Source organism: Aptenodytes patagonicus, chromosome W, assembly GCF_965638725.1.
Source record: "Aptenodytes patagonicus chromosome W, bAptPat1.pri.cur, whole genome shotgun sequence".
Lineage (NCBI taxonomy): Eukaryota > Metazoa > Chordata > Aves > Sphenisciformes > Spheniscidae > Aptenodytes > Aptenodytes patagonicus.
Genome location: NC_134981.1, coordinates 2,978,578 through 2,998,537, shown reverse-complemented (window position 1 = coordinate 2,998,537; position 19,960 = coordinate 2,978,578). Strand labels below are relative to the sequence as shown.

Genomic DNA, 19,960 nt, shown 5'->3' with positions numbered 1-19,960 from the left:
TGGGGTTTTTTTTGTTGGCGGAATCCCGGGGCGGGGGGGGAGCCTTCTGGGACGGGAGGGGAGCGGGAGGCCGGCCCCCTCAGCACCGCCGCCCGCCCTTCCCGCCTTCCCCGGCGGCCGCCTCGCCGGCGCTTTTCCGCGCATGCGCCGCGCAGGCGCCTGCGCTCTTCAACGGCCGGCCGAGCGCGGCGGGTTTGAACCGGCGCTGCCGCCGAGAGACGCCGGGGCCGGCCGGGGTCCTCCCGCGGGGAGCCGCCTCCCTCCTCACCCTCCCGGGCGAGCTGGCTCCGGTCGTTGGCGGCGGTGAGAGCGGGGCGCCGCGGGGGAGGAGATACCCGCGTTGGGTCGGGACGCGAGGCAAAACGGAGGGCGGGGGGGTGCCGCGGGTTGTAACGGTTTCTCCTAAGGTGTGGAAGTCGGCCGGTCTCTAACGACTAATTTAGCAAGCGTGCTAGCTCGCGGTGCGTTACAACTAAAAGCAAAAGAAAAGGTTCGTTTCCAGGTGCGAGGTAACCACCAGAGGGAGCCGCGTGAGCGCTGTGAACACAAGGGCTGTCAGACAATAGGCTCCGGCGGAGGTTTGTTGCACTGCGATTGGGGAAGGTGCAGTTCGGCAACGCTTTTTTATCAGTTATTTTCTGTAATGGAGTTAATAAGTGTACTTACGCAAGAGTAACCGATATATAATGCTACTTTTTGTGCCTCCATACACTGCTAGCAAGCAAGTGCACATTTTGTTTTGTTTAGTTACTGGTCTTTTTAAAAAAAAAAAAACCAAACAAACAAACCAAAAAACATCTCTTTAAATATTGATCATCTGCTCCAAGCTCCCTGAGAGCGCCTTATAGCAGTTCTTTATATAAACCAGATATTTCTTGTTTATTGCAGTAAATTTCCAACTCCCTTAGTAGTGAACATGTTAATATAATAAAGACTTACCCAGTTTCACGAGGAATCGTACTGATATTACACTGCATTTGCCTCCAGAGTTCAGGGAAATTGCTTTGTCTTGTCTTATGCCAGTCGCTTTGTACTTTCTCTCCTGTTTTCAATTTAGTAAAATAAGAGGTAGTTACTACACTTACTGATTCATTTAAGTCCCCTTTGCTTCGTTGATGCACCAGGGTCCTTTTTAAAATTCTGCTTGTGTGCTTAGTGTTTGCAACTTAGGTCTTTCTTAAATTACTACATTCTTTTTTATTTCCCCTCAGTATGATAATAGAGGAATATGGCGTCTTCAGACCTGGAAGATTTATGCTTTCACATCAACACAAAGATTTCAACAATTAAAAAGACTCTTCAATTAAGAAACATAGGTAAAAGAAATTGAGAGAGGGTTTTGGTTTGCACCTCCTTGCAGGAAACGGGAACGCTCTAATTAGGCAAGGAATGTAACATGAAGTGGAAATCAAGTAAAACATAGAGAACAACAAAAAAAGTGAGCAAGGATGGCAAAATGGGAGCATTATCAGGGAACCAGGTGCCAAGCAGAGAACGTGAGCTAAGTGAAAGTATGCTCCTCTGAGGGACTTGGGAGACTGGTGGCTAATGCACCCTATATTCTATATACTTGATGGGGAAAGCTCCAGATGGGAGAAGAAAAAAATATCTTGGGGAGTATGTTAAGCCTAATTACAAAAATGTGCAAAGGCACAGATGGAGGTTTATACAGGTGTCTTGTTCTAGCATTCCAGGAGTGCCTGGCTGTGATGTAAACATGTAGTGGGTAACAAACTTATTGAAACCGAGGTGCTGAAGTTGATTTGCAAGTTTTAGGTTCATCCCTTATCCTTTGCTAGGCACAAATGGATGTTACACGGGATCATTGAAATGTTGGCTGGGAGGGTCATCTAGGCTAACCTCCTGTTTGAAGAGGAACTATAACCTTTTCCAAAGAGGGCAGTAGCTTTCTAGCTCCCCTAAACAGAGGGAGATCATGAAGGAGAGCAGGGTGCTGCAGCCAAGCAGTTGTGAAAGCCAGGCTGTGTTTAAAAGCTGTGTCCTCCACCTGCAACCTGCAGTGGGTATAGCTTAGCGTTTTCCAGCATCGTGCTGGAGAGGGGCCTTTATTCCTGCAGCAGCTTTGAACTCTGTTGCCTGTATGGAGAAGGAGGTTGACTGTTTGACCAGTGAATACTGCTGCTTCTCCTGGGAAGATATGGTGGTTGGGGAGCACGGAGTTAGTAGATAATCACTGCTTGTGGAGGGGAGGAAAATGGGATTTTTGGTTTTGTGTTGGAGGTGTTTTGGCTTTTTGGCTTAACGTTCTCTCTTTGACAGGTCAAGAACCATCCCTCAAATCTATGCTCTGTAAAATAGGACATGAGATGGTTCTCTTGCATGATCTCCTGAATAAAATGGAAACGGAAGTTCAACAGCAAGAAAAACTGAAAAATTTGCTAAAAGTAATCTTTCTTTTCCTGTTCATAAAATACTGAAAGATTCAAAGGAGTCTTTGATAAGTGCATAGTTGTTCTTTTCTAGATCCTAAGTGATATGTTAGGATGCATGAGGCTGCTTATAAGTGGAACTGGGACTCAGAACAGGCTTACTGATGGTTTATTAAGCAGCTCTCCAGCATAGCGAACATAAAAATCTTATTTTTCAAGGTTTAATACATTGAAAGCATGTCTTTATCATAATAGATACTGTGATCTAAAGAGCAGTTCTATTTTTACATCCTTGCAATAGCCATGAAAATGATTTAATTAGGATATTTATCTGTTTTAGTGTGTGCTTGCAGTGCCTTCATGTGTGTGAAAGTGTTGTTTGGGGAATGTAGATGAGTTTCCTGTAGTATCTCTTCATTGCCATCGCTGTTCCCCTGCCCAGACCTGCTAGGATATATTGTTAAAGGTTTACTTCTTGCCCACTCAAATTTCTCTGATGCTTCGAGGGCAAGGACAGACAAGCTTATGTTTTCTTACTCTTAGCTTTGTTTTTCTGAGCTTTGCTAGTTGCTTTTGGGGAAATTAGGAGGTAAAGAGGTAAGATGATGGGGAGAGAGCAAAGGACGCCTCAGGTTAAAAAAAATTTTAGCATCGCCCTAATAGTAAACTAATTTTACTTGCTTGACGTTAAGTTTCGGATTTCTGATGAAGTCTAACGTTAATTTCAGGAGCTCCAGAAGTCTGCCGAGAGAGATCAAAATGAAGCGCAGCACCTCCGTGAAAACATTCCTCCCCATCTGCCTAAACCAACTCAGAGCTGGTAGGTGGTACGTGAGCATGGAGGTATCGGGCTGCTCCGGGCAGTGTACAGCTACAGCACTGTACAGCTCTACTCCTTCTACCGTATATTAACTGTGAACTTTTGGGAGCTAGGGTTGTTATAAGTATTGATTCTGGAGTTTGCTCTTGATTGATCACTACCAGGCTTGTGCTAGCACCCTAACAAATCCTTCAGGTATAACCTGTAAAATACCAAGTTGTTCAGATGGAAGCTTCCAGTGGCAGGTGTGACGTTATAGTAGAAAACTAGTTCTTCAATAAATCTGAACATTCCTTGCTTTAGAATGGCAAACACTGATTTGATAGCTGCAGTGCCTAAGGATTGAAGGGTGGGTTAGTGATCCAAATGCTGGGTTACTAGAACTGAAATTCAACACTGCCATTCCAAATATCATTTAAAAAAAAAAAATCCTCTAATTCAATCATCTTTCTGTGGGGATTTGGATTATGGTTGTGGTATTTTTATTCTCCTTTCCCTGCAGCAGCCTGGCATTTGTTTTAGCTAGCAATGACATCCACCTGCCTTTGAGAGGGCTGTACTAAGAAACTGTTCAGAATAAAGTAGCTCAAGTGAGAGGATGAGACACAAGAATGTGGAACAACAGCTATTATTCAAAAGGCTTCTCAGGCATTATAACTCTGATTGTGTTTCTCAGAGTGGTCAGCTCTTTCTTTGGCCTGTTGGAATTGCTTTTTATTTTTGAGTGATGTTAGTGTACGCCGGATGAGGGTCTCTTCTAGATTCTAACATCTGGAGATTCCAGAACTTGTTTCCACCCTTGTAGCTTGTCAGAAGGCAATGCATCAGTCTATTTGAATTCAGCGCTTCCAATATGTGCCCTGAATCTATCGGCTTTACCTGGTCTTGCTCCTAATGCCAGACAAGCTTCAGGCTGAAAACATTACAGGCGTATTCCAGCAAAGTAAAAGGTTAAGGATGTGGAAACAAGGTTACAGAAGAGAAAAACAAACTGTAATTTTAGGTAGCGTGTAGCAATATTCTCACCTGTGTCTGTACTGCTTGTATTGAAATTTGGACTAGTCTTATCTGGTAAAGAGATGACTTGTACAGAAGACTTTTTCTGAATGCTACCCTTCAGACAGGAACCCTCAGTTTAGGAAACAGCCTCCCAAAATGTGTCTAGAGATGTCTTGTTCCTTTTCAATTTCCTTTTCGACTTAGATGTTGCAGAATTTATTTTTTTGTGTGTGAAAGAATGGAATTATCACTGGGGTTCTGCCTTCTTTTCATAACTTACTTTCTTAATTTAGGAAAAACCTTTACCTTAAGTTTATGTTAGCTCCTGGGAATTGTTTACATGCAAATGAGGCTTGTTTAGTGATTGTATTACCTCTGATATCAAAAACATTCTTTGGGATGTTAGTTTCACTTCCAGGCTTGTCCTGCTTTTGATCAAGAAGTTAATTGTGGTGCAAGTTTAGCTGGTCCTTCCCTTTCTAGACAGAACCACACATGTGAAACTAGGCAAGTTTTTCTAATAATTTTCTACAGATTGTGCTCTGCCAGCTTATAACCGCTGTTCTGTCAGTGTCCGACAGACCGTAATTGGTCAGAACCCATCTGTATTGGTGTAAATGGGCCTTCAGTCCTCTTCCCCAAACCTTCATCTGTTGACCCTCTCCATTTCTGTTCCTCTGTGTCCCAAAATGCTTGGGGAGCTGAATACTAATTGTCTGTTGAGTGAATATAACGAGATAAGTAATGCAGAAAGCAGAGCGAGCACTTGAACGCTGGCGCTACAGGCCTCCAGATTTCAGAAAGAATGAAAACTCCCACACAGACGAATTGAACAATTCATGGCTTTAGCTATTGTTTCTCTCCTGTGTTCTTTGTTTTGATGTTCTTATTTACCGGAGGAATCTCACTGAAATAAAAAGCAAGTTCAATATATCTAAGCCCTTTGTGTTCCAGATGTCTATTGACAGAGCAGTTTCTCACTACTCCAAACCCAGATTTTGAATACAAGCTTCAGTTCTTTCTTTTCATGGTCCAGGTCAGCAGTGAGCTGTACGTGTACCATCTCACTGCAGCAATGTACAGGCAAGGTAGTGGGTAGGAACCCAAAGCAGAAGTACCTGGGGGTGGGGAATCATCTAGAAAAGGTAAGAGGTTTGTTGCAGTGAGGACGATGGCAGGAGATTGGAGCGTACAGGAGGAGTGAAGTTTTACGACACAAATTCACCTCCCTCGGTCCTTGTGTTTACCCTTCTATTCCAAACCACCAAAAATCCCCACCCTTCCCTTTCCCTCTTCTTTGCTGACATTCCCTGCAACTAGTGCTAGCTTCAGGGTGCCGGGATTAGTTTTGTGCAGGGCCACACCTTGGTTTTCAGATGTTTATATCTGAATTAGTTTAACTGTTGGTGTCCTGGATTTCGGAAGGGCTCTGCATTGTGGCATGGAGCAGAGCTTCCCCTGTCACTGTGTCACGGACCAGACAGTTTGGGAGTCCAGCAGGTGACACTCGCTGTCCTCCGCACCGCAGTCGTCTTCCCTGGGAAATGGGACACTGGGTTTGGGGGTGTCACATCAAGTGAGACATCAAATCCCGGCCCTCAGGTCAACAGAGGCACTGCTGTGCTGTTCGCTGACTGTAGGGCCCCACATCAAACAAAGATGTCTTCTTGTGGGAAGGTTAGATCAAAGTAGAGGATCAGTTCTTTGTGACAGGTCAGCTCGGTACTGCTTTAGTTATTTCTGTTGCGCATCGCAGCCCAGTAACATCCTTGTATTCAGATGATGGTGAATTTGGCCGAATGCATCCTCTTTGCTGTCCTTCTACCGATGAGTAGGACAGCAGCTAGCTAGGTGGGTGGCTGGCAAATAACTCGGCGTTTGAGGCTCTAAGCTGAGGGTTTGGAGGAAGGGTGAATTTATAAAAAAAAAAATGCTCTAATAATCGCTCAAAGCAGGAAATTCCTCGGCTTTTGGGATCTTGCCTAAAAAAAAAAATATATAAAAAAAATCCCAGCCTGCTGGATGGTGTTGAATTTCTTTGCTTCAGAAGATTAATGGATGAGTCAGGCTTCCCAAGATTTGAACTTCTTTCAAAGAGCTGTGAAGTATTTCAGATCTGCCTGTTAGGCTGCAGCTCTGTGCTGTGGTTCATCTGATAAAAAGCGAGGCCTCATGTTCTGTGAAATGTAATGGTACATTGAATTCTTAACTGCTCTGTGCTGCATTTGGACTGCTTCCAATTCACCTGCTAGCAGCCTCTCTAGCAGAGAAATGAAGAGCTATAATGAAGCCAGCTAAAGTATGCAATTTGAAATGGAGTAGGCTCGCTTTATTTATTTTTCTTTCAGGAAAGATCACGAATTGTGTTCATCCAGCCTAACAGATGGGTTGGAACTTAGGTCTGTGAGTAAGCAGACGATAATATAATGCTCTTCTCCTTACTACTTATCTGCTATTTATACACTTAATATTCGTTCATTTTACAGCATCACTGGGCTAACTGCGAAATGTGAAGAACAAACAAAAGTTGCAGAACTCGAACGTGCAAAGAAACCTACAAAAGAGTCAAGACTTATTAAAGAAGCACCCTTAATAACTGCAGAAGAATTTGAAAGTGTTCCTGCGTAAGTGAGCATGGCTTTTCTTAGACCCTGTCATGCTGATTTGGGTGGCAAACGTAGGTTTGGGAAAGTGAGCTCTTGCAGAACTGAGACTGACAGAGACGTTTTGAAATTTTAAATGTTCCACAGGATGAAACATCATGATGATAGCTCCAAATAGTCTATGCAATACTGGCAAACCTGGAAACGAAATGAATAGAGCTCATTAGGTTCTTTTGTATGTATATGTTGGGAAGATCAGAACTAATCAGTTAAAACCCAAACCTCTTATCTCAAAAGTCATTTTAATTGTATGAACAGAAATATATTAGCTAATAGATGGGTTGACTTCTTGTTTCGAGAACTGATATTTAAAAAAAAAAAAAAGCCATCATCTCATAAGATGAAAGGTATGGTTACACTTAAAGGAAAAATAACGATAAATGCTGTTTTTATTTGAGCCAACTATTGGTTTCTGAAAACTTCAAGTCTTGACTTATCAATCTGTTTTGGGACAGGAGAAGAAATCAGACTTGTTAAAAGCAGAAAAACACCTCCCACTGAAATATCGCAAACTTCTGGAATAGAAAGCTGTGGGTTTTTTCCCCTACCATCAGGACCTGATTAATAGACATCCTTATCTGAAATCTGTCATGTAGGAATAACTTTTCTTCAATGGCATTTTGGGGACAATGACAAATATTTCTGCAAAAATGAGAAAATTCTGTTGATGCCTAAGGCTAAATTGTTACCTAGACTCTAGATTCAGTGTGTTCCCTGGCAACACTTGTTTCAATAAGAATTTTTTTTTTTGGAGTCTGTGTTGTACTTGAGGCTTTCAAATCATCTTTCCTATAGCTTTCAAAATTTTCAGGTGAGCAATGTCCATTTTCTTCCACCAAATTGCTCAATTCAAAAAATGAAGGGGCCTGAATGTTGAGCTAATAGTAAAGGACTTTTTTTTTGGTTACTTCTTAAAAGTGCATGCACCTGGTATTTTTGTTCTGCAGGTCATCTCCAGTGTTTGGTGGATTTACTCCCCTAGGTACTTCTCTCCTGATAAAATTTTGGAAAAGTAAAGCTGGAGCATGGGAATTTTTGGTCTTTATGTCTGCTAAGGCAAGAGAAGTAGATGTAGACCATTACAGCCAAATGTTGTTTTAACCCTCCAGTTAAAGCTATGATCTTCCCTGATAACCCCTTAAAGTGTTTCATTATCCTTGAAAGTGGAAGGTTTTCCACTGCTGTTTGTGGCCGGGGAGAATGGGGACAGAGGCCAGCTGGGTACTCTTATATTAATTGCTGGCTTACAGAAAGGTTGCATCTTAGATTGTGCTCGTGGGGCTATAGAAATATCTTTATTTGGATGGGCAAAGCATGTTTGTTCTGTGGAGGAAGATTTATGTGAATTTAAATAGATCTATTAATCTACCAGTTTTTTCCTGTTGCCTGGCAGCATTGTAATGCAAGATTGGGGGAGTCTGCTAAGCTTGCAATTTCACATGCTATTTAATCAAATCTAAGCAGCACACGTTTGTGACCCAAATTTTCTCCCACCCAACATATTCTCCTAGAAGAATGAGAATTAGGTCCATAACCCAGTTCTCCAGGTCAGCACTGGTTCTGATGTAGGATCTCTTTATACCTGCTGGCAATAGCGATGGGGAATACTGCTGCATTTTTACACAGCTCTGGTCCCCGAGCCGCGTGGCTGTGCTGGTACAGGACTGTGCCTATGCTAAGCCTGTCTGAGGGACTTAATAAAGCACAACTGTGCATATGTATCACATATGTGTCGAAATCCCTTACCAGCTGGGTATGGCGGGTTTTGAATCAGCCAAGAGTCTCCTTCTTCTCTCCCTTCCTACTACAGCTGTGGTAGATTGTAACTGAAAAATCTAGGTGGTTTTCACCCCCTTTGTGCTGAAAGTGAAGGAGAATCTCTCCCCAGCATCATTAGGGCACTAAAAGGGATATACAGTCTTCAGTGACTTGATATTTTTAGAACTTTGCAGCAGGTATTTAACAAAGGTGCATGCTGTGTTAAGGTGCAGATATGGAGCACCTTGATCAAATAGAATACTCTCGCACAGTAAGAAACTTGCAAATTATCTTAGCCTTCAAATCTGTTGCAGAAAGATCCTTTTTGGAGGAAGGAAAAAGGAAATTGCACAGTAGATGTCTCGGTTAACTTTGAATTCAAGGCAAAGGAAAATGCTTGCTTTATTCTGTCTCTAAAATTCTTACCCCTTAAGATATTTTTAGAATCTGCACAGTCATTATAACTCTGAAGTCTCAGAAGATGGTAACTTGGGGGAATATATGTTTCTTTTAGCCTAAGCGTTTTTGAGGGAGCAGGGTTGGCCATTAGGAGGTTTATCTCTTTTTCCAGTGGTATATATGTGATATACTGATGATGTTTTCTTTGAAGAACATAGCACTGTGCTTTGGTTTTCATACCTATGGAAAAAAATGTTTTGAAAAGGGCTTCTGTGGATTAAAAAAAAGAAATCGGGTCACTTGTTTTTTTTAAAAAAAAAGTTCTGAATGTTTTCGCTTTTGATGTAGTGAAGCAGATTTTAAAGTTATTTTAAATCTAAATTAAATGGATGAATTTGGAACTTCTCAACTTTGTATTTTTATATTAGCCTATGTACAGACTGAAATAAATGTCAGCATTTATGGGTTTGCTAGCCATGGCTGGATAGAAACATGAGAAAACTGTGGAACAGCTGGAGTTTTTATGATCCTTACAGCTATGCACAGAAGAAAAATTCCAATTGCTTTTGACAGAATTTGATTTGAGATTAAGGCGCCTACGTTTAAGTGTCTGTGACACAGGTGTCTCCACGCCCACCGAGTGCCCCCACTCCTGTCGCTGAACGTCAGGACAGTCAGCGAAACCAGAAAACGGCTCGGCTGCCTAGCTGCACATGGCGTCTTTCGGTTGCCTAAGCAGAACTGTCTGGTGCCATTGCAGATGCTTTAGCATGCACTGCCAGATCTTTAGCTCCTGAATTTTCTGTAAACCCCAGCCCATCTGCTGGCCCTGTCTGAGCATCCCGGATGCCTGAGGGTCCTCTCAAAGAGCACTCGGTTCTTAGGTTTAGGCAACCAAATCTGCTTCAGGATGAGCTGCGGTGTTCTTTTGGCTTTATTAAGTGTATTCACTGTATGTCTACCGATAGTGGGAGCACAGGAACTTAAATACCGGTATTTTATACCTCTGGCCTTAATCTTCATAGCTCTGCACGTTCCCCTGTGACTTTATAAATAGGCTAAGGGATGCAGATAGGGCAATAAATAGCAATGTATACAGGCAAAGCCCTTCTGTGGTTGTAGGCTGTGTTACTCGTTCATGCCGAGTGTGACTGCATTTCAGGGGTGGTAGCGCGGCTTTTATTTGAAAAGATGTTATGTGTGCCAAGTAGAGCGTTTTTATAAAAATGGCTGCACCTCCAATTTTTAATCTGGATTAATCAAAATATCAATAAAGTTAAACTGGCTACAAATATGTCAGTAGCAATTCAGTCTGAAATTAGAGCAATTGCTTTGATTTCAGGAGTTCTTACACACCCCGCGCAGACCTGTCTCCCTGGCAGGGACTGGTTATTATTAAAATCTACAGCAAGTGCTTATTTTTAGTTGGCAATTGTGTAATGCCTGCCCACATTCTGGTTTGGAATATTGAATTTGTAATTGATTAGCTACTTGTGCTTTCAATTCTTTGTATGTTTTCCAAAGATTGAGTTTTTCCGTTCAAATTAAAATGAGGGAAGAATTTCCTGTTCATCGATCTTTTCAGTCTTACTGTCCTTCAGCTTTTAGCCGCCTGATGTCCTGACCTAAAGAACCCCATTCGTTCTTAAAATGAATTGTAACAGTTCTTGATTCCACACATCTGCAAACTGACACCGAACCAAATCCAAACAGCCAAGTTTGGTCTGTTGTAGTGACTGAATGGTGATCACAGGATAATTCCAGTTGCAAGGTTGCCCTGGCTTTTACTGCAGTGTTTTCTGGGGTTTGGGTTTTGTATTTAGCTTACTGCTTGTCATATGAGTTTCAGATTTCATTTTTAGATAATGGCTTCTCAGTTGGCAGCATGTTTCCTTTTCCGTGAATGCATGCCTTTACATCTATAAATGCTGAATAGCCTTACTTGCAAATATTCCAGTGTTCTAATATTTCCACATCACTTTTTTTTATCTTCTGTGCTTCCTGTACCTCTAGGCTGTTATCAACAGATCTTATTCTTTTAGTACTGGTTTTATGAAACTGAAAGTTCAGAAGCGGGTGTTGGTAGTGCAGAACTGTGTTTGTATAGCTCAGTAGGCTGCACAATAAAATATAGAAAAACAACACAAAACTAGTATTTCTTAAAAAAACCCAAAGGAATGGCTGTAAGATCAAACACAGGTTATTTATGATTACAATATGAACCAAATTGCACTCTTAGGCAGAAACATTTAATTTCAGTTTTGGCTCATGTTATGTTTTCTGCAAAGTTGCTTGATTTTTCTGCGTTTGTAGTTTAAGTGGTACGCTATAAAAGCAACCTTTATTCCATTTTGAAAAGCTCCTTACAGCTTTAGTGCTGGATTTTTTTTTACTACTTAATTTAGCTTTCTAATGGTTCATCTTTCTGGCTTTTCAACATTATTAAACAATCAAGGGAACGAACAAAATTAACTACTACATTTATTCATTAACACAAAGCAGAAGAAACCGCCTCTGACTAGGAATTGCATGTTCAATTACGGCTAATGAAAGAGAAAAATAAACACGGAACTTCGTTTGTGACTTTCTGGTTACTGACTTTTATTTTTATTTGTAGGTATATGAAAGGTCGTTTAACGTACAATCAGATTAATGCGGTTGTTCAAGATATGAACAAGGCTGTGGTGGGCAAGTACAAGATCCTGCATCAGCCTTTGAGATCTATGAATGCGGCAGTCAGAAATCTCTACCACAGGTTCCTGGAAGAAGAAACTAAGGATACAAAAGGTTTTTTTTCTTTTTTTTTCATTTGTTAGTACCAAACTCACAGCATTTGGATATTGCAGCACAAGTATAAAAATACGGGACAAGATATTGAATGACTAATGACGGCACGTGCTTTTCATGTTATAGTGTAACTTAAAGCGTCTTATTCTCAGAAAATAGTCCGTCCAGGCAGTCTGGTAGTTGGTGGAATGGTTTAACCTGTGGGAGTGTTTAAAACGGTCAGTCCTGAAAAATTTTAGAAAACCTGCTATCGCTTATTCTCAGATGGAGAACAGGGGAAAAAAAAAAAAATAATAATCTGTTGACCTAGCAGGGCTTTCCCTCCCTTCCCAGCATGGGGTGCCACAGTCTAAATCAGATTTGGCCCTGAAGAATTCCTGGCCACTACAGGGGGCAAACAGCGCTTCGACAGTCTGGAGCGGGGAAAGTTCTGGTCCTCCCTTGATATCAGGGGAGGAGAACAGAGGTGACATTCATCTCCAGATCAGATTCTAGGCCATAAGGAATACAAATGTCTTATTTGAAGAACTGGGTGGTCAGTGTAAAATCCAGTCACCTCTTCTGGATGAAGTCCTATAGTGTAGCAACAAGGGTTATTGTTGTGACTGAAGAGTTTTCCCCATAACTGATTTGGTTACTTTTTATATGTTTTCACTGAAAACATGTCACTTTCATGGTGTGTTGTAGCAAAAACTGCGAGCGCACAAAGTTTTAACTTGGAATCACTACAAGCTCTGGAAACTCCTAGTTTGATAACCAAACTGCATAAACTGCGTTTTCAGTTTTTAAGCTAGAATGGACACAAACTATTAAAAATTTGTTCTGAAGTTGGGAAATCTGGGTAACCGGTCGTGCTGCAGCAGCTTTGTGGAAGAGACAAGGCTGTCTGATAACCTTAAGAAGTTTTCTCCACCTAAAAGCGTAGAGGGAGTGAAAATGCACCGAAATGTCTGCCTCTCAATTTAAAAGCAAGCTGTACTTTCAGGTTAGTTTTTCCAAAGATATGTAGCACAGTAAATCTCTCGTATTAAAATCTCCTTTTTGACATTCCTTTCCTTTTGAGAACAAGTACGTAATTATTCCTGGAGGGGTGTACTGCACATATCGAGCTTGGCGATGGCCTTGGAATGCCCTCATGTTTCCAAGTTCAGACATAAAGCATGGAGCAAACTCTCTTCTGTCTCACAGAAAGAAAGCTCTCTTTCTGATAACACCTTAGCACCCACCTCTCGATTTTTTTTTTTCTCCCCCTTTTTTTTTTTTTGCGCATTCACTGGGTACTCAGGAGTCCCCTTATAACAAACAACGACTTTTTCTTCCTTCCTTTGGATTTGTTGCTGATCAAGACTCTCAATATTTATGGTATGGTGATAACAACACTAACTTCTAGATTCTAAATGCATCTCTTCTGTAGGGAAGGAATTCTGATATGATGGATATGCCTGGCGGTTTATTTTGAGACCTATGCGATAAACATGTCGTATGAAAGTCAGTGTTGTAAAGAACTTTAATAAAAGCATGCTAAAGGCATGCGGCTAGACTACTTCACGTGACTGGCTTCCGATTTGGGCTCGGATAGTTTGTTTGGGGTTGTTTTTTCTAGACAAGTTCTGCTTCAGTCTAACAATGGCTCATATTAATCTGGGATTTCGCAAAATACTTGCTGCATCCTTTTTAACTTACAGTATCTTTTTGGTTTAACTGTTACTGTCCTCGGGACGATAGGAGCTTGAGCCCATGGCTGTAGAGGAGAGGCTGAACACTAAAAGGGCCCTCCTCGGCCTGGAATGCTGCTTAGTCCACACCGTGATCTGTGGCAGCCCCGGCTGCAATGCAGGAGCCATTCTTGCAACTTGAGAAAGCTACAACTAGTCAGAGATAATCTTCTACCAGAATTTTTTTTTTTTAAGTCTGGAAAAATTGAGGCTTTTAATTTCTTCAAGTACCTGAGGGACAGTCTTTATTTTTCTCGTTTATGTTAGAAAGTTCAGTTAGGAAACTAGGATTTTCAGCATCTGAGAGAGAGTGTGTGTGTGTGTGGTAGGTTTTCTTGTTTTGTTTTTGTTTGTTGTGACTAATCATCTAGAAAGTCTAGAGAAAAGGTCTGGCAGGCTGTCAGGCGGTTCTTATCTGGCCAGCACAAAATGATTAAATGTCTTTATCCATTGCATTTTTAAGGATGAGGTTGTGCATTCATTGATTTGTTTGCTTAAATTTCTGCTGTGAGTGTCTCTGCTTAGGATTCCCACAGTTTCTCAGACTGGGCTGCTTGCCAGCTGACCCCTTCCTCTGATTTCAAGAGGAGAAAAGATGCTGCCTGGTTTATCAGGGTAACTTCCCAGCCAGTAAGGTGACTCGGTTAGTTTAGCTAGTTATTTAGTGTATGGACCTACTGTTTCCAACCAAACCACCACCCTTTTTCCAGCTCTGGTTTCTTCATAAAAAAGATCCTGCTATGCTGAATGTTGTTGCCCTGGATTCTGGGCAAATGTAAGAAGAAATCGTGTTCTGCACGCATTCAGGACGTTTTGATGCTCCCGCAGATACAACAGACTGTGAAACCGGTATGCGGATTATCCCTGGGTTCCTAACACCATTTAGGTGTGTTGCCTTATTACTGGAAATTGCAAATGGTCTCTATCCAACTGTAGTTATATCTTAAGCAGTTGTGCAGGTGTTTTCTTTTCCTAGTAAATGAACTTTCCACTTCCCATCTGTATGTGAATTCGGCAGTGTTGCAAGCTCAGATTCCAGAATAGTTCCCATCTGGGGGAAGACCTCCAGCTTTTGACAGTTAGTGTCTCTGGAAGATTCTACTTCCTATTAGACATCTGTCTCACCAACTCTGAAAATGGCCCAGTCTGTGAGAAAACACGATCCGTTATTCTTCAGCTCTGGCTGAGCAATATTTTGGGGAACGCTATGCTTATGAGCAGCGCTCTGGGACCTTCGTTCTAATGGCCGTCACATCCCTGGATGCTCCTTCAGAGTGGAGTGCTGTTAGATCACTCATAAGATGAAATTTCAAGATGAAATGTTTACAGAAAAACACAGATTTGCCTGTGTAAAGCTACATTGTACTTGTTTAATAAATAAATAAAAGCTTTCCTGGCGGCTCTGGCTTTCCAGCTAGCATCAGCTACTTTCTCCTCAGTTAAACTGGAAGGACTGTCCAATAATTTAATAGAAAGAAGAGATGCTCCATCTTATCTAAGATGATGCTGCCTCTGCCTTACTTTAAGGGTAAAAGGAAGAGGGAGAATGCCATCCTCTCTTTCCCAAGCTAGAACACCCCTAGCCTTGTGACTTCTTTCTCATGAGACTTGGAAGCATGATACTACAGAATAATGTTCTTTCCTTCTACTTACTCTCCTTAAAGGTAATTGGACGTTTCTTTCTTATACCTTAATTAGCATGTTCCTGGTTACAGATTGCTTTTCATTCTTATGGTTTTGTGAAGATGCGTGGTTAAAACCTTATGCCGTGTTACAGGAAGTATTAAATGTACAGGCATTTTACTAGAGCTATAATTATCTCCTGTCTGAGCAGCGCATAAAGACTGAATATGAAATCACAGCTAGTGAATAGAGCTATGGAGTGCTTAGAACAACTCCTTCCTTCCTTCCTTCCTCGTGTCTACTATTAGCCTGTGGGGACCTTCTCTTGGGGTTCTGTTGCAGGCATTTTAAATGCTTTAACTCCAGTCAAGGCCTTGGTTTCTTACAAGCACTTGATAATGAGAATTTCCTTTCAGAAGTAGTTAAATCAACTACAAGAAGGGATGGGCTGCCAGCTCTGGTGCAGGACCTTCCTGTGCCATTTTCTTAGAGACACGGAGAGGATGTCGTTCCAAGTGGTTAGTCTTTTTCTTGCATTTTCTTAGTTAATGAACAATTCTTCTTTTCCAAATCTGATGGCAGCCAAGGGAACGGCGGGCTGCGTAGCTCTGATGTATGCAGGGCTCCTTCCTTTTATTTGCAAAGGGCCAATTCCAGAACTTGAGTGCCTGCTGAGAGAACGTCGTCAGGCCACAGCTTATTTCAGACATTGCAAAGCAATTACTTGGGATTCAAATCACGCTGCTACTCAACTGTGTTCCATGATTGAAAGGCTGAAGCGTGATGCCTTTCTCTGTAAAGCTGTGCTATGATCTTTAAGCAGGCCCTGAGCGTCTCTTTGGTTTTGCTCAGGTCAGTGCTTTGGATGTCACTGAGAGCAGAACACCTCTGGGCGAGGCCTCAAAGAGAAGTTTACTGTTAGGCGTCAAGGCCCTTCAAGGTGTGCTGTCAACTGGCTTTCTACTATCCCCATCTTCTGGCACATCCGTGGAATGTCTCGTGTCTGGCCCTGGGTGGTGTTTTGGACTGCTACAGACTTCACACCCTGATAGAGGAGCATGGATGGTTTGAGAGATGTTAGTAGATGCAGCTGACAACAGACGGAGCTCGCTGGATGGGGCCTGTGGACGATGCAGGGTAGTTGAACTTGGTGGGAGGGTTGGTAATTCTTCTTTCTGGTGACAAATATAGAAAGCAGAACAAAGTTTCTGAGATAGTGTGAGGCCGTCCTACTGCTGATTCTATTTTTTTTCATCAGTGTGCGGAATTGTTAAGAAGAGGCTGTATTGTTACTTGTGAAATGTTAAGTGTATCCTACAACATAGTCGCTTCTATAGCAAAGTCGTCATTTGTTTTCCAGGTGAATTTTTTATTGTGGAGGCTGATATCAAAGAGTTCACTCAGCTGAAAGTGGATAAGCGCTTCCATAGGATCCTCAATATCCTGCGCCACTGCCAGAGAGTGAGAGAAGTTCGTGGCTCAAGACTTGTCCGCTACGTCATCTGCTAATGAGCTTTCCATATTCTGCTTACCCAAGACACGGAAGGCAGAAGTATTTTGAGATGCAGAGGGATTTTGTTGTCTGCAGAGATTCTATGCGTAGGCATTCCCGTTCAGCTCCCTTATTTTCTAAAAGGCAGTGGTGGGGACCAAGAAGTGTTTTTTCAGACCTCTATCCTAAATTAGGAGTGGCAATGTCAAATGGCCTTGAAGTATTTGAATTTTGTTTTGAAAACTTGAGAGGAACTACTGTCTTTTGGTAAATTACAAATGCAAACCAGATATTTTTTAATCCCTCAAACGAATTTCCAGACTTCCTTTTCTTAATCTCTTTCTTTTTATCCTAATTGTATGTTTTGGACTTTCCTGCATCGCTTGAAGAGGAAGATCTGAGGTAGTTTAAACGCTTCCAGACTGATGATCAATAGTTCTGATAGCCGTGTGGTTTTCATACTTCATCATGCAGCCAGATTTTTCCCTCAGACCAACCCATTAGGCTGAAACAGTAGAGCAGTGGGGGTTTTCACGTGAAAATGTTGACTTTCACTTTGAAAATACCGGTCAAACTCGTCACAGTTTTTATTACAGAAGGTTGCTTTCAAACGACCTATGAGTGTAGTAAGTTCCAGAGTAGAATTATTGCGATAAATATCAACTCTGCAAGTAATCAAAACTCTTTGATAAGAAAAGCTATGGTCTTTTTCTTCCATGAGCCTGTATCTGCTGTTATCCTAACATCTCATCTAAAATACCTCCTTTTGTAACCTGTCGGTGTTAAAATGACAATTTAATGAGCAGAAGACCCTGAATGAACTTTGAACTTTCTCAATAAAAAGATCCCGGTGAGTGCTATATAATCCTAGATTCCCGTTGTTTTTTTTGTCTGGGAGGTGGTTGGTTTTGGGGGGGTGTTCTTGGTCTTTTGCTCTGGGATGTTGAGATCCAAGCTGAGGTCTCTACTCTGCATCATATTGGAATATATTTCATGTTCAGATAAACGCACAGCATAGGAGGATGTGCAAAATCAGTTTCCATAGGTGTCAGTTGAGTCCATCTGTTTTTTGCAAAGCTTATTTTATATTAAATAAAGTGTAGAGGTTTGGGTCCATGGATCATCAGGTCCTTTTATTGTTTGTTTGTTTCTGTTTTACCCAGCTTCATGTACTCTTAAACGCCTTTCAAGATCCAGGACTTGCAACCTTCTATTTAATAAAAAGAAATCTCCTCATAAAGCAGTTGCACTGGCTTGCCTTTTATTTCGTGTTTGGTTTTGACCTTTCCAGGTGACTTGCTCCAGACTGTCCGGCAGCCTAACTTCTGTTTCCTTCCGCTCTCCTCTCATCATCTGACTCATCAGCTCTCCAGCCTGCACCAGGAGGAGATCCCGTTGCATAGGTGTCCCTAGAGGGAGGTTGGTCTGTTGGACGTGGGGCTGTTTCAGCATTTACAGCACGTTGACTTTTCTTCCTCCGCGATTTACTTTGTGATTACGTGGCTTTAACTTCAAAAGTGCGGGGAAGAAACAAAAAGAGCCGCAAATGGACCCCGAGGAACCGTGTCCAAGTGAACGCTTTGTAAGGAGAGGTCTAAGTACACGGGACAGTTATGGCAGGCTTAAAAAGGAACTTGTTGATGGCAAACGAGACTGAGACAGGTGTCTAATGTTTCAATTATTATTACTATAATCAGGGAAAGATGAGAGACCCTTTCTTCACGATTGTTTAAAAGTTGCTGTTCTCAAACCGTTTGATTCCTCACTGTTCAAATGAGCAGGACTTTGGATTGTGAAAGTCCGGTGGTACCTGTGTAGCACTAGGGTTGGGAAACGCAGCTGCGGCAGCTCTGCGGGACCTTTTGGCCAGACACAGAGCCTGCACTAGCAGATTTAAAGGCTGGAGTAGAGGGAGAGTAACAGAAATCAGGCGAGCTTGCAGCGACTGTGCCCTCTGGCAGCGGGTGTAATGGCAAACTGTAGCCAAAGACTAACCTGGGCTTCTAAAATGGCCGAGCACTGCTTGTGCCAGCATGCAGCGTGACTGTGCTCACCACAGCCCAGAGGCTGCTTGTTGCCAGCGGGGTTTTTCATGCTTAGGTTGAGGCTGGGGTCCTAGAGATTGCCCTCTGCTAGATATCAAAAAAACAAAACCTGGCAGTATAAAACACAACCTTGGTTATGGCTGTTCACAGCAAAGTCCTGATAGTTTTGTCAAAAGGGTTGTGTTTTTTTTTTCTGTTCAGGTATCATCACTGTGGTCGTTTTTTATTATTTTGTTCTTAGTACTTGTTTTGGTCTGGGTAAGCTTGGTTGCTGCGTGAGTGTTTTTTTTCCCTGCCTGTAATTCCTTTTAATGTTTTGTTGTGGGGATCACAGTTTGTGATTAATTAGATGTTGGTTAACAGCTTTCAGTCAGTTACCGTGGAGTTTTTAATTTTCTAAACTATTTTCCCTCGGGCAGATTCTCACAAATGTGCTCGTTATTTTAACCCCCTATCCTAACGTTGCGTTTTCTTTCTTTTCCTTCTCAGGAGGAAGTTTAGCTGTGGATTGTGGTCACTTACTGTACCCTTCCACCTTTCTTCCTCAAAAAGTTCACGCTGACTTGCGAGCTGGAAAAGCATAATGCCCTGGTGTCCCAGGTGCTCAGCGAGTTCCTGTCTCGTCTCTTGAATGAGCTTTTGGGGTTTCCAAAGTGTTTTGGGGACAAAACGTTGGTCTCCAGGAGTTGCCTCAAAAGATGACTCTCTTCTGCTGTAGGTTTACTTATTTTTCTCTTTGGCTAGTGCTCCCCGTACCTTTCATCAGCATACAATTGGCAATAGCACTAGATATCAGTAAGTGTTTCTGACAGTCCTGCCAGATGGTTTAATGTAAAACCGCTCCAAAATATAGCTAACTTGCAGCTTTCCAGGGCTAACGTGCGCTCTTCCAAATGTCAGCTTCTCTGATATTTCAGCTTCTGAAAACAAGGAAATAAAACTGAGGTAACGCAGACTTAATTACCTGATATACGAGAAAGGAATCGTGATCTTCCCGCAGTCTTCATCTGTTCTCCTCAGGACGTGGCTCGGTTCGTGCTTTCACACCCGTTGCTCTCTACCCCCTGGACATAGCGGGAGCCGTAAGGAACAGGAGAAGCGGTTGATGAATACGTATTCGGTGAGCAAAGTTACCTCCTCGGGCCGGTCAAAACACAGAACTTAATGTTTGCGATAATCGGATGTGATGTGGTAAACGTCTTGGGCAGAGGCGGGAAGAAATGTCTGTTAAATTTGGCCTTGACGGTCAGAAATCAAACCGAATCCTGT

At 42.1% G+C, this 19,960-nt stretch overlaps 1 protein-coding gene across 1 annotated transcript; it reads left to right on the top strand.

Annotated features, from left to right (window-relative positions):
- The first annotated feature begins 201 nt into the window (after window positions 1-201).
- On the top strand, window positions 202-17,562 carry LOC143171935 (SKA complex subunit 1-like). The gene is made up of 7 exons (XM_076361122.1): window positions 202-303; window positions 1,212-1,316; window positions 2,281-2,405; window positions 3,119-3,210; window positions 6,696-6,833; window positions 11,647-11,816; window positions 16,515-17,562. The coding sequence occupies exons 2-7, from the start codon at window positions 1,229-1,231 to the stop codon at window positions 16,661-16,663; spliced, it is 762 nt and encodes a 253-aa protein (XP_076217237.1). The 5' UTR covers window positions 202-303; window positions 1,212-1,228; the 3' UTR covers window positions 16,664-17,562.
- Window positions 17,563-19,960: the final 2,398 nt, after the last annotated feature.